The 13,868-nt window shown below is 37.3% G+C and overlaps 1 protein-coding gene across 1 annotated transcript in view; it reads left to right on the top strand.

Moving 5' to 3' along the window:
- Window positions 1–128: 128 nt before the first annotated feature.
- The window catches only part of WDR11 (WD repeat domain 11), a gene marked incomplete at its 3' end in the record, with an annotated part of 36,269 nt that continues 22,529 nt past the window's right edge, over window positions 129–13,868 (top strand). Inside the window, exons 1-6 of the mRNA XM_010010558.1 lie at window positions 129–256; window positions 1,011–1,122; window positions 5,434–5,587; window positions 9,106–9,279; window positions 10,407–10,593; window positions 13,099–13,264. Coding sequence (XP_010008860.1) covers window positions 129–256; window positions 1,011–1,122; window positions 5,434–5,587; window positions 9,106–9,279; window positions 10,407–10,593; window positions 13,099–13,264 — 921 coding nt within the window. The remainder of the gene's footprint in view (window positions 257–1,010; window positions 1,123–5,433; window positions 5,588–9,105; window positions 9,280–10,406; window positions 10,594–13,098; window positions 13,265–13,868) is intronic.

Below are 13,868 nucleotides of genomic sequence, written 5' to 3'. Positions count from 1 at the left end.
TTCTGCCTCCTCCCGCTGTCCGGCAGCGGGGGATCGCGCTCTGAGCCGGGATCTCCGTGCAGCCTCAGGTCCGGAGGCTCAGCCTGCGCCGGGGGCTGTTGCTCTGGAGCAAGAGCAAAGCCGTGGCCATGGATGAGCATGGTCCGGTCCCTTCTGCCAACGACACTTGCTTCCCTGGGCAGAGGTCTTGGTGGTGCCACGAACTGCAGAGATCGGAGCAGCTGCTTCTGGTTTCTGTTCCTGTTACTTGTGAGACGTGATGGAAAGGCAGTACATGTATCGGTTTATGCGTTCATTGCTCTGAACAGTGAGTTCACCCAGCTGGGCTGCATTACCCTTAGACTGCTGAGTCTTAAGGAGAGAAAATGAATCTATGATTCTATAAAATGAATGAGCTAAACCAAATAATTTTCTTAAAACTGTGGCCTTTAGGTTTGTCAACGTTGTTTGTGAACACTGAAGGGCTCTGACGTGCTTACTTTGAAACTTGTTTTTCTCCTTTGATATGGTTCCCACTTGCTTGGTGTTTCCTGCACCTTTATAATTGCCATTGGTGGCCACAGTAACCTCTCCTGAAGTCAGATGGGGCTCAGCAGATTTCCACCGTTACTGTAATTGCTGTTCACATGCTCCCTTTTTGTCTTTCAAAAAGAATAAATACACAATTAATTGTATAATTTCAGATATATTGCTTACCTGCATGCTTATCTATAAAACCTGGGAATGTGCTTCTTGACTTTATACATCATGTCTTAAATTCACACAAGAGGTTTTTTGTAGATGGACATAAAGAGATGCTTTGTGGTGGATTGGAGGTCCATCAGCAGGCAGTGCAGCCATGACGTTTTATAATGCTTTTGAGTTTTATGTTATTAAAGAATCTTTACTGTTTGATGTGTGTGTCTAGTAGCATGCATTCAACTTAAAAAACAAGGAAAAAAAGCTGCATTCTTGTTGTGAGTGATTTTTGTTCTTTTTTGCTTATTTGGTGATGTTATGTGCTTTTCTAGGGGCTGGCAAGGTTTGATTGCATATGGATGTCATTCTCTTGTGCTGGTAGTTGATGCCAATACCGCTCAGACTTTACAGGTTTTGGAAAGACACAAAGCTAGTGTTGTCAAGGTGAGATGTATGTGTTTTAAGGTATATTACTTGATTCTGTTGTATCTGTTATTTTTCTAAATCAGTGTAAATACTTGACATCGTATAGCACTTGATTTTCACATAAAATTTGGTGTAAAATACCTGTATTTTACATGGTCTCTTTTACAGCTGAATCAAACCATACATGCTGAAATTTGAGCTGAGGTTGATGATACATCTTTATAGCAGGTATAAAATCTATAGAAGGTGCAGAACATATAGAAACATTTGGTAGTGTTACAGATCACAGAGAGAAATGTTACTAAGAAAGCTCTTAACATGGTAGAATTTCAAAGGAACATTACAAAAGATTGGATGAATCTCTTTGTATATGCCCTTGCAGATCTTTCCAGTTATGGGGGTGCACCATTTGACTAAGAAGTTAAAGTTTTTACTTCTGTGCTTACCTGTAGAAAAGGAGCAATAGAAGGCAAAACCAAACATATTTTAGTGATAAAAAATGGCTAAAATTTAAGCTTAAGTGTGAGGTACTTGTATTTTCCTTTGAAGGTCCTTGACTTGGAATTGCAGAGTTGGACTTTGGGTCAAGTGTAGAACAGGTTGTGTTTCTTTGGAACATCACTTCTTTGAGCGTGGAGAATGACAGTCAGGGTTTAGAGGCACGTTTAACTGGCAGATGTAAAGCTTGATAGTCCATGGCCCAAATGCTGTGTTAAAAGGCAATAATTTATGAAGGAGAACAGATTTTTAGATAGGAGGATTTTGGTGGGTTTTGTAGTAAAAGTTTGAATGTGCCTTTTGGTAATTGCACACTATTTTTTCCCATGTGTAATTTCCTTTAAATGGGCCATCTTCGTATACATACACCAACAGTTTATCAGGTAAGGCCGCTCTTGTATTTTAAAATTAAATACAATTATTTTGTCTTTAGGTTTGATAATGTACTGAGTTCTCAGACATCATGTTCTGATGATGTCCTTCTGTGCACTGAAGAGTTTCAGCTTTTTTGTTGTTTTGCAGCTTCAGTATATTCAGTAGTTACACAAGTGGCGGTGTTTATGTACCTCTATGTAGTACAATGTATTTCTGTGCTACAGAGTCCAGCTAAGTCTGTGCTTTTAGGATAATACAGTGTTCAAATCCTGGGAGAAGATACTGACCATGGCAAAACTGCTTCAGATCCATTTATGATTTTGGCCAAGAGCTGTACAGATAATGGGATTGTAGCTTTTAAAAATGGTTGTAAAGTTTAGGAATTAGTTTTGCTTGATTAGAGACAATTTTAAAAATGACTGGCAAAAAGGAAGGCAGAAGTTTTTAGAGGGTTAGATTTCAAAATAGGTATTTTATCTTGTGTTTTTGAGACTGGTGTACTGTGATATGTTAAAAATGATGCTAAAATGTCCGAAAACTGATTTTTTCCAGCATGTCTGTATATGTGCCCAAATCTTGCTGGGAAGTTTGAGGATTCTCAGGTTTGCCTGAACATTGCTTTCAACTTAGAGCTTGTGCCACTCTTAGGAATAGTGTCTCTGGTGACAAATGTTAGGCAACTTGTCTGACTCACAGTAAGGAGAGGTTGTTTCTCTTGTTATCTCAGAGCAAAGGTGTGTACACGAGAGCAACCACAGAGTCAGCATCACTCTGAATCAATACCTTTGCTTGCCTTTTGGCAACTTGTTTGGGTAAGCATACCCTTAGCCTCTGTTAGCCTTCCAGTGTCTGTAACTGCGTAGAAGAAATAGACAGTGTAAGTGTTACGGAGGTAACACTAATGATGATTCTGCTTTGAAATTTTCACTTAGCTTAGATAACAAGTTGTAGCAAAATTAGATTTTGATCCATGTAGTGAGAGCATTTTAATGTGCTTCAGTTACATTCATTAGCTTTGTGCAGTGACATCATCTCAGTGGGAAACCAAATGCTAAAGTCCAAATAGTTTTTATGTAACTTATAAGATAATTTTTCAAAGCCCCAATCTGGTACTTTATTAACAGAAATAGACTATAAGGATATGACTAATTTATGAGAATGAATGAAGAAGAATTCTATTCTACTTCAAGAAATAGGCATTATATAAGAAAATGTTATGAGGCCATGACCATTGCAGATACTGTTACATTTCTGAGAAATTTTCTTCAATTCCTAACTTTATTTTTTTCCTAAAGAATTTGTAAATGCTAAGAGCATAAATAAGCTGAAGGGGATCTGTAAGACATCTGCTGTGTGTATCTGACTTAAACTCTTTGTAGCAGAGATTCACACCTACAAAGTCAGGCTACAGGACATACTCTTCCCAAACCCCTGTGCTTCAGTTCTGCAAAAATACCAAAACACACCACTATTTGTGATAAAAAAGCAATTGTTTCACAATCCTTCTGCAGTCCATTTAAGTATTTCTTTAAATACTTCCTGGCCTTTGGCTGGCATAACTGTGTCTGGAATAGGTAAAAGTTTCACTGAAAATTGTTCCATATTAGATGTGCCTCTGCTCTTAAGGTGTTGCTGATAACTTTTTATGGAGTGGATTGTATCAGATTTTTTTTGTACCTTTACAAAGAGTACTTGAAAGAGTGCTTTTTTTAATTTAATTACAGGAGGAATTTTTGGAGCTGTAACAAGAAATGAGAGGATTGAAATTATGTTTGATAGGGATAATAAGTCTTTATAAATTAGGTATGAAAATTAAACAGGAACCAGAGATGATTTATTTTTTCTGTCCAGTGCTACAGTATTTTGAAGTCAGGGTAGACAGGCAGAGACCAATACAGCATGAAAATAATTTCTTTTAGCAGAGGCTCAGGTTGTGTGTGTGGACTTTATTGGAGCAGTGTTACTGAATAGGAAAAGAGGGTTTACAATGTGAGTGTGCCACATGAGCTCTGTTTGAGACTGATTGTGTGAAGATCTTCTTTTATTCAGAACTTCAGGTGACAGCTCCTCCCTTGGGAAATTCTGTTTCCCAGGCTTGGAAATTGCTTCCAACTAGCATATATTTAACTCGGGAATAAATAGCTTTGTAGGTTCTACAATTACTTTTTTAGTAGCTACATGCAGGTAGCCTCATGGGTAATTTTTGTTGAACAGCAGGGAAGCAGGAATTGCAAAACTGAAATTTGCAGGTAGAGGACAGTCTCCCAAGAGTTCTTTGTTATTCTGATAGAAACATGCTTCGGGTTTATAGCCGGAGCTCTTTGAAGATTGCTTGTTGTGCATGTGTAATGTTTGTTTACCTTATTCAGCTAGGCATTTGAGATCCATCCTGGTCACATCTCTGAGAAGGGATAGCACAGAGGTGGCCGCAGTGCTCTGAATACTTGTACAAATCTAATTCATGTTGCAAAGCTAGTGGTGCCTAATAACTCCTCTATTCCCATCTATTTTAATGCCATGCTTTCAATATCTGCAAAAAGCCTTGTGTTTGCCCTCACCCTTTCTCTGTCAGGTACTGTGACAGCACACAGCTAGCTAACTACAATGTCATTTTTGTAGTAAATAAATTCCCATTAGCTTAGCATTAATGTTTCTTTATTCTGTCAGTGTCTTCAGTCTCGCAGGGATGGAAGTTCACCTTATACCAGGTAGCAAAACAAATCTATATTGAACAGATAAGGAAGAAGTCAGTGTTACTTCTGTATAATCTTGGGAGGCTTGTAGTCAGAATGTTTCAAACTTCAAGACAGTTTGTGTAAGTATTGCCAACTTGCAAGCCCCTGCAGCTTGAAATCCCAAACCAGGAAGTGGTATGTAGAAATCAGAGGTGGCAACATGCTGAAAAGGACCAAAAAGATAGCAAATGTCAGCAATAGCTTGACATGGGACAATACATAGATGAAAGACTAATCTTCCTTCTTCGCCAATACTGTAATATATTTGACGGATTAGGAAAATGAAAGGTTTTAGGATGTATGTGAAAGTTAGATGGTAAATTCTCAACTATAATTTGTTTGGAAATCAGCGGGTGTAGGTTTGTGGATGCCCACAGAACCCTAAATATTGCCATTTAATTTCTTATATATAAGTACACTTTTTATATACATAGCATATATTTATGGATTGTTGTAGATATCATCAGGAGCAAGGATAGTAGATTTATGTAATTTGAAAATACCAACCATGCAGTCAGGCAGCACAGTTGCAACATACCTTAGATTTGCACAACTGATGGTAGCTTAATGGTATTCTTATTAATGTAAAGATGCTGTTAATGTTAACTATTACTACAATTTTTGATTGAGTTCATGATTTGTTTATTCATCTGAAAAATATGAAGTATGGTGTCTTGTTATATGTTTGCCTCCTTTGACCAATTTTCATCTGTATCTTCAGGTTAAATGGGCTAAAGAAAATTACCATCACAATATAGGCTCTCCATATTCTTTACGTTTAGCTTCTGCTGATGTTACTGGAAAAATAATTGTATGGGATGTGGCAACAGGAACAGCTCGTTGTGAAATACAGGAACATGCAAAACCAATTCAAGGTAATGATAGCGCATGATGTTTGTGTAGAAGTTACTTTATGGAGCATCAGGTATGAATCCATCACCTAAGTTTTGTAAACTATGCTCAGTTCTGCCATTGAATTTTACTGTTGGGATTATTAGCCTTCTGTGTGCTTGCTTACCCATTTTATGTGTAAATGTGAGATTTGCAGTCTCCCAGAGGGATGCTGTGAGATTTAATTCACTATGGTAGTATTTTCCAAGATCTGACAACAAGTTAGAATCTATTTTTATGAATGTTATTGATTGAAATAATCATATTTACAGTGTCAGGTGCATCTTTCTGCTTTTGAGTTAGGGATATAGTGCAGTTTGCATTGTATCTGATTGTTAATGCCATCTGTAGTGATGTAGTATTTTAACAGTATTACATTGATGTAAGTTGAGAGTTTTGATTTTGCGCATATACTTCGTCAATTATTTAGATAGGCTGTTACATAGCTACTTCTGGTCAAATATACTAGCATGGTTACATACATTTTCAATATTATTAGGGAGAGGGTTTTTTTGAGTGTGCAGTTGTCAGATTCATAGCAGGGAGACTTCTATGCGTAGCAATATTAAGATATGAGAAGTGAAATGGAGAAATAATGAGATACTGTGTAAATTTGAGAGTAGAAGACAGTTGTAAATAAGGTAGGTTTCTCATATAGCTGGAATTGGTAATATGCAGTCTCCAAACTGAGTATGACAAATTTGAATTAGGTTTCAAGTGTAGACTTAAATGGTAAAGGTTAACACAAGCAATCAAGAGAGAGGAAATGTTGAGATGGTATAAATAACTGGGTTTGGCTTTTATTTGAGAAAGTTTTGTGGTGGTATTTGCTGCTTTGATTCATTTCTATGGGTGGTAGCCCACTGCAGCTGGAAAGGTCTGAAAAATACCCAGTAAACTCTACCTGAACAGTTCTGGGTATCTGGATGCTTCAATATTCTTTATCCCATGGCCAGAAAAGTCATGATCTTATGGGAAAAGTAAAAAAAAGCAACACCCAAACAAAATCCCACAAAAAACCACCAAACCAGCAAAAAAGCATGAAGAAAGGAGCTATGCATTTATGATGAAGCTTTAGCAGATTTATGCTTTCTTGTGGTAGAGGCAGAAAAGTCTAGAAGCCTGGCACAGAGGTCAGGACTATCTTAATTGATCTGATGAAGGACAGAGAACGGAAAATGTAGCCACTGGCCATGTCTAACATGATTAAGAGAATATATTGGAAAGGAATAATTGTTTTTGTTCCTTGCTTTGTTTTGTGCTCATCTCTTAATAAGGTGTCATCCATCAAATGCTCCCTTTCAGTAGTTAGCATCTTGTAGTTCATCAATGAAAAAGTGAAGGTACTGGTTAGAACTCAGAAAAGGGAATCAAAATATCTAGACTTCATTCCTTAGTGCATCACGCAGTCAGTATCATTTTACTACCTCTTTAACAGACAGGTGCAGTTTGTAGTTGATAGTAGTACTCTCCCATTATTGTAAAACTTGGGTTTTTTATTCTGATTACTCATGATAGGCACTTTTCTGTCTATTGGAACTACTCCTAGCAGAGCTGACCAGGAGCTGGCTGAAACCGTGGAACCTGGTTAGCTTTGTGGCTATACAACTCTAACTGTTTTGCTTCCAGTACCTCGGCTGGTGCTGCCTGTGGACCAATTCCAGTATCGAACTGGCTCATTCAGAATGAGCTTGGAGGGATAACTCTGGAAGTACAGCAACATCTATGTGCTCTACTGCATGTTCTGCATTTCTGTTTATTGCTACTGCTGTCCGTTCTAGCAAATTATTTCTGAAGTGAAATTTAGAACACTTCCTCCCCCCTGAGAAACTACCATAATGAGTTCCTAAGGATAATTTACGTTTTATTTGGACTGTTTTAAAAAATTGTGATGATGCTTGTGTTACACCTGTTTTTTATTTTGAATTCTCTTATCTGAAAGCTCACTTATGAAATCAGGTTGTTTGTTTTTTGTTATTACTCCCTTCTAATAAATCGTGTGAAGGTAGATACAGTATTGTAAGTCTGATAGTGGGACTCTGTTGACTGCAGTTAATTTTATGAGTGTGTGTTATGAGGAGTTGCATTTTACTTACTACTGACACCAATTCACTGAATGTTTGGTGGAGTTTTGACTTTGCCATTTGAAGATTTCTCCAGGTGTTCAGACCCAGTGAAGTCTTTCCAGTCTGTTGGGTGAGAAAAAAAGTTAATAAGCAACAGAATTAAAATTCTGTTCTGTCCTCAGTCCCTGATTTGATTCAGCAGTGACCTCTATCAAAAGCAGCTTCTTTTCCTTTCCATCTGTTTCTGAGGCCTCTGGCTTTGTACAAGCCTGTAGAAAATAGTGCAAATAGAGACTGAGGACCAGAGCGATCTGCTGGTTCTCTGTGTATTATCTGCAAGAGCTTAGTAGGATAACAGCTGGAGCCTCACTGTTTCAATGAAGAGTGGTGCATCAGTGTAAGGCACTCTTCTTTATTTGATACCCACTCCGCACTCAGCTGAGAAGGATTTAACCTTTTGTTAACTTGCAGTATAACTGATTAAGACACACATGGCTGGATTTATTTATTTTCCTCTGAAACCCAGTGAAGAGCACTTAGTAGTGCTCTGAAAAACAGCTTTGAAAAAGCTGAATTGCTAGAAAACTAACCGAGGAAGGAAGGTTTTTCTGGCATCTTAATATAAATGAACGTGTTGTGGAGAAGCTGTGCCTTGGTGAGGTCATGAAGTGAGTGGTAGGAGCTGGATCGGGGGGACCTCATCCATTGCCTGCCTCATCCAATCTATTCTCTAAAAGTCTGCCCTGTGGAGCATGTAGGTAGCTCTAATACAGCTCCTTTAAAGTAAGTTAAGCATCTCTGTTCTTACTGACAGAAAACATAGTATTTTACATCCATTTATCTTGAATGTTTAAATGATGCCCAGCCATGATGATTGGCAACGATACCTCTTCCTACTGACCCACCATTTAAGCACTATACTCATATTCTTGATTGTGTGTTATAGTCAGTTGCATTTCACTCTTGAACTTCAGATCCCCTTTTAAAAAGTTCTGAAGTAGAGAAGACATTTGTTTCCAGGCCCAATCCTGATGCCATCCCAAATATTAATTTAGATGTTGTTGCGGTTCGTGGTGTCATCCCAAATATTAATTGGGATGGTTTATGGTTCTTTTCATTTTGACTCTTCAGTGGTTCTACTGTATGTTTGCACAGAATGGTATGTTGTTTCATTAGGAATTCACTGGCTGAAAAGATGACTTCTTTAGATAGGATGTGGGTTGTGTACATGTGTAACCCTGTTTATAGCTACTTGTTAAAAACATAAATTCAGGCCATAAAAGGAACTTATTTTTTTACAAACCAGAAGCATTTTGTTACCAATAAATCACTATTAATTTCTTTCAAGACAAGGTATTGTCGAAGAAGAGTAGTTTTAAAATAGAACAAACTTCTTGAAAATTAATTTCACTGTTGTTCCTTCTGTCTCTTGGCAGACATGCAGTGGTTGTGGAATCAGGATGCATCCAGAGATTTACTGCTTGCAGTTCATCCACCGAACTATATTGTACTGTGGAATGCAGACACGGGCACCAAACTTTGGAAGAAAAGTTATGCTGAAAATATCCTGTCTTTTTCATTTGACCCCTTTGATCCATCACACTTGGCTTGTAAGTTTATAAGTATAAAATCATGTGACCTGACTGTGTGTGACCAGGAAAATGTTAAGCTACAATGTTAAGATTGAGATTAAAGATAACAGATTGGAGAGGATAAAGTCATAAATGCCAAGAAGTGTCTAAATGAAGATGGGAGTTTTTGGCAAGTGTGGAATCTTCTAAAACAAGATGCCATTTTGTGAAGGGAGGGGACAAGTAGGCATCAGTAGAGAAGATAGAGACTGAAAAGAAATGTTTGAGAGTTTAGAAAAGAAGGTGCAAAGGGTGTGGATAGGGAACTGAAGGAAGCCAGATGTAGACAGCTCCATTAAACTGGCATGAAAAGCTATAAAATGATGGATACTGAGTGAGCTGAGTAGACCAAGAATAAATGTTACCTTCAACAGAAAGGACTTTCTTTTTTTCTAAGGAATACAGTGTGAGCATCAGTTTCGGAAGCAGTTAAGATGTCAAGAGGGATGTGGTGCAGATTTGTTCACATTTTAGCAGAAAGAAACTAAGATAAATAAGAGAGTCACTATTTTATTCTTTAATTTAGCTTCCACACTCCTGATCTGTAATGAAACAGTGCAGTTTCCAGGCTTTGTAGTTGTATTTTTTTTTTTATCTGCCATACCACTCAACCTTCCATAAACATGTAGTAAAATCTTAGCTACATCTTTACAGCTTAGCTGAATCTTTATGCTGCAGCATAAATAATCTGAGTTAATGATTCTTTGAGCCACGCTTTGCTTGAGAACAGAGAATGATGACAGAGCTAACGTGGACAGCCTTGCCCTTCTGTTTGCATTGTGAAGCTTGAAGAAAAATAGTTGATAAGAGAGAATAATTGTTCTGAACGACCAAGAGATTTCTGCTAGTAAGACCCACAGTATTTTTACTATAAACTTAATACTGAAAAGTTGAGATTTGTGGATATTAATTGTAATGAACCATTTGCTGCTCTTTTCAGTAGAAAGAGCCAGTTGTCTAGAATTCTGAGTTCTCTACCTAATAGAGTATTACTAAAGCTATTAGAATTTCTGCCTACCAAAATTTCATTAAAATGGAAACCCACAATCCACAATCAAATTGGAGGTTGTATTTTGCTATATTGAAAATTGTTTTTCTTGGTACAGTGCTCACCAGTGAAGGAATAGTCTTCATCTCTGACTTCTCACCTTCCAAAGCTCCTGCCAGCTCAGGGAAGAAAGTTTACATCTCTAGTCCCCATTCCAGTCCTTCTCACAACAAGCTGGCTGCTGCTACCGGGGCCAAAAAGGCCCTTGATAAAGTAAAAATCTTAATCAGTAATGAAAAACCAAGGTAGGTTGCAAATATTTCTTCTCAGATAATATATTGTACACCTATGTATTTTATAGGTGTTACTAAGTTAAAGCCTATGAGGTAATTAATGTTAAGAAAGAAAATTCATTGGGTTAGGCTGATAGATGGATATCCTAGGTGAGGGCATTATTTGAGAGTACAACATTGACAGTCATTCATCCAGTTCTGTTCATAAAAACGGATATCATCCCAGCATGTTTTATGTAAATTAAGTTAATGATAATGTTTTCCCTTTGCTAACAGATTTTCATGCAGTTTATATTCAGACAGATCTTTCTGGGGGGGGAAAAAAGATGAAAATGGGCTTAATTAATTTAAATTGTGGAATAAGAAAGGTTATAGTAAGAGAAGAAAAATTATTTAAGTACTGATACCTGGAAAAAGTTGTCATTCTGATATTGCACATGGTACTGCAGTAGGAGGCAATAGTGTATGAATAAAAATAGAATTTATACATACCTATTTGTGTATTTCTTTTAAAACCATTTTGAGGTGTTTCTGATTGGTTTATGTTTTTTGTTAGAACATCTCTAGGCCATTCCTGTGTGCTGTAACTTTTTTCCCTTTTATATTTTATATTTGAGTAATAAAAGTATTTTTCAAACCTCAAGCAAACGTGAGAACAAATTAACCAGACTGTATTATCAGTTAGCACCTGACAACAAAATTTACCCTCTGTTTTAATGAAGTGTTTAAATTGCAAATTTGGGAGGAGATGATGATAACCTCTTGTGGTAATTATTTAAGAAACTGTAGTTTTTATATAGAGTTAATAGGCATGTCTTGTCATATGATGTTCCATAATGCCTGATTTGTGCTGCATTGGGCAGAACACCTGATTTGCAAATACTGAGACAGTCCATATGCTGCTGCAGCCCTATGTATGCTTTGTAATAACTAAATCAACGGAGATACTGTTTCTGCGTAATCCTGATTGCAGTTTAAGTTGTATACAAATATTGCTAAAGGTATGATAGTCTTCTCTTTTCCCTTCTTTTCCATCCAGAACCGCTGGAAAGACTAGAATAGGAAAAAAGGATGAAAAATTATAGCAACAGTGATTTACGTTAGTGTAGAGAAACTTTGAGGAAGGAGCAGGAGATCGTCAGGAAAGTGATGGCTTTAAACTTAAACAGGGGAACTTTAGGTTAGATCTAAGGAAGAAGTTCTTCAGTGAGGGTGGTGAGGCACTGGAATGGGTTGCCCAAGGAAGTTGTGAATGCTCCAACCCTGGAGGTGTTCAAGGCCAGGCTGGACAGAGCCTTGGGCAACATAGTTTAGTGTGTGGTGTCCCTGCTCATGGCAGGGGGGTTGGAACTAGATGATCTTAAGGTCCTTTCCAACCCTAACTATTCTATGATTCTATGATTGCAGACAAATGGGGATTCGGGTGCTTGAAGCAAGGATTGAGATGCAAGAAGCATGTGAGGCAGGCTTAGTCTGTGGTAGAATAAGGAGATGAAAACCAGGCACAACCCCTCAAAAGGGATGGTACATTAAGTGAGTTCAGAAGCTTTCAAAACTGAGCACAGTATGAGGATGATTTTCTTCAGTGTGGCTTAAGTACAGTTCACTGGTTGCTTGTACCTAATGAACTGTGCAGCCAGTCTTCTGGCTGCATTCAACATTCTGGCAACATTCAACATTCAACAAAATGAACTTTCCTGCTCTTTTGCTTACCTACTCTGAGTTTTGAAGACTGATCTTTTTAATAAGCTCCTTCAGTTCATTTCAAAATGAAATAATACTTTATAAATACTGTACATATACAGTAAATACCGTTCCAGTATTTAAAGGGTGGCTATAAAGATGGAGACTCTTTTTACAAGCAGTCACATGGAAAAGAGGCATAAAGGGGACAAGTTACTCCTGGGGAGATACCGACTGGCCACAAGAGGAGAATTTTTCACAATGAGAACAACCAGCCATTGGAGTAATCTCCCCAGGGAAGTGGTGGACTCCCCAGTGTTGGACACTGTTAAGACTTGTCTGAGACATTTAGTCTAGGTCATGCTTTGCCTAGGAAGGTGGACCAGATGATCCTTGAGGCCCCTTCCAACCTGGTATTCTATGATTCTAATATGCATAATAATACAAAAGATTGTATTTGCAGTATTTGCAGTATGTTTAAGGGTAATTTCCCTTGAATATCAGTAAATGTCACGGCAGCTGGCACTGTTCATAATTGAATTGCTTTCTGTATGAGATGTGCAAGAATTTGAGATCATTCCATTTGAATCACGTGCTAATTTAAAAATTACTCTATAATCTTACTTAGACAAAAATCAACAGTGTATGTCTTTTGAAGGTCAGTGATGCTTTGCACTGCTGTAGCAATTACACACAAATATGCAGTTTCCTATGGATCAAAATAGGGAATACTCAAAAAATGCAGCTGTAAGAAAATGTATACTGTTAATTTTATTTTGAACTTGAAGTATTTGTTGGCATGACTTGATTAAAGTTTATATCTGATATTTACAGTGCTGAATCTGTAACACTCAATGACTGTCTTCAGTTGTCATATCTGCCTTCCAAAAGAAACTACATGCTGTTATTGTATCCCAGAGAAATTTTGATTCTTGACTTGGAAGTGAATCAGACAGTGGGTGTGATTGCAATTGAAAGAACAGGCGTGCCTTTCTTACAGGTAATGAACATTTGGTTGATTTCTATCATTGTAAAACTTTATTAAGATCATATGTAAGTTTGTGATTTATTTAGTTCTAGAAGTTAGCTGATCAGGGGAAAAAATGTTTTTGGAACTGTTTAGTTTTCAGATGTCTGCAGCAAACCTACTTCATTTTGTGGTGTTAAAAGTTACCAGTGTGGAAATAGTGCTGTGGAAAAAGGACATTTCATTCTCTGGTGGTTAAGCTTCTTACACACACAAATACTAGTTCTCTGATCATCTGCCTTTGCCTAATTAGACAGTTAAGTCTAGTCCAAGGTCTTATTGAAGCATCTTTCTTTATTCTCTTGGAACCATGAATTCTGATACTAAAAAGTGTTAAAAAGTGATACTAAAAAGAATATAAATGAGTACATCAATGTTTTAAGAAAACAAAAACCCAAACCAACAAGCAATTGAAACAAAAACTTTCAATAAATTTCTCAAATTAATTGACTTTCTTAGTCACAACTACTGTAGCTAAAGAAATTCCTTGAAGTGTTGAGTTAATGGTAACATTTTTAGTGACTGGCTTATACATCAGGAATTATATGTTCATTTGCAAGTGTACTTTGCAAAGAAC

This window comes from Nestor notabilis, unplaced genomic scaffold (assembly GCF_000696875.1).
Source record: "Nestor notabilis isolate BGI_N333 unplaced genomic scaffold, ASM69687v1 scaffold30682, whole genome shotgun sequence".
NCBI lineage: Eukaryota > Metazoa > Chordata > Aves > Psittaciformes > Psittacidae > Nestor > Nestor notabilis.
Note: the sequence above shows the minus strand (reverse complement) of the source record. Positions and strands in the feature narration are given on the sequence as shown.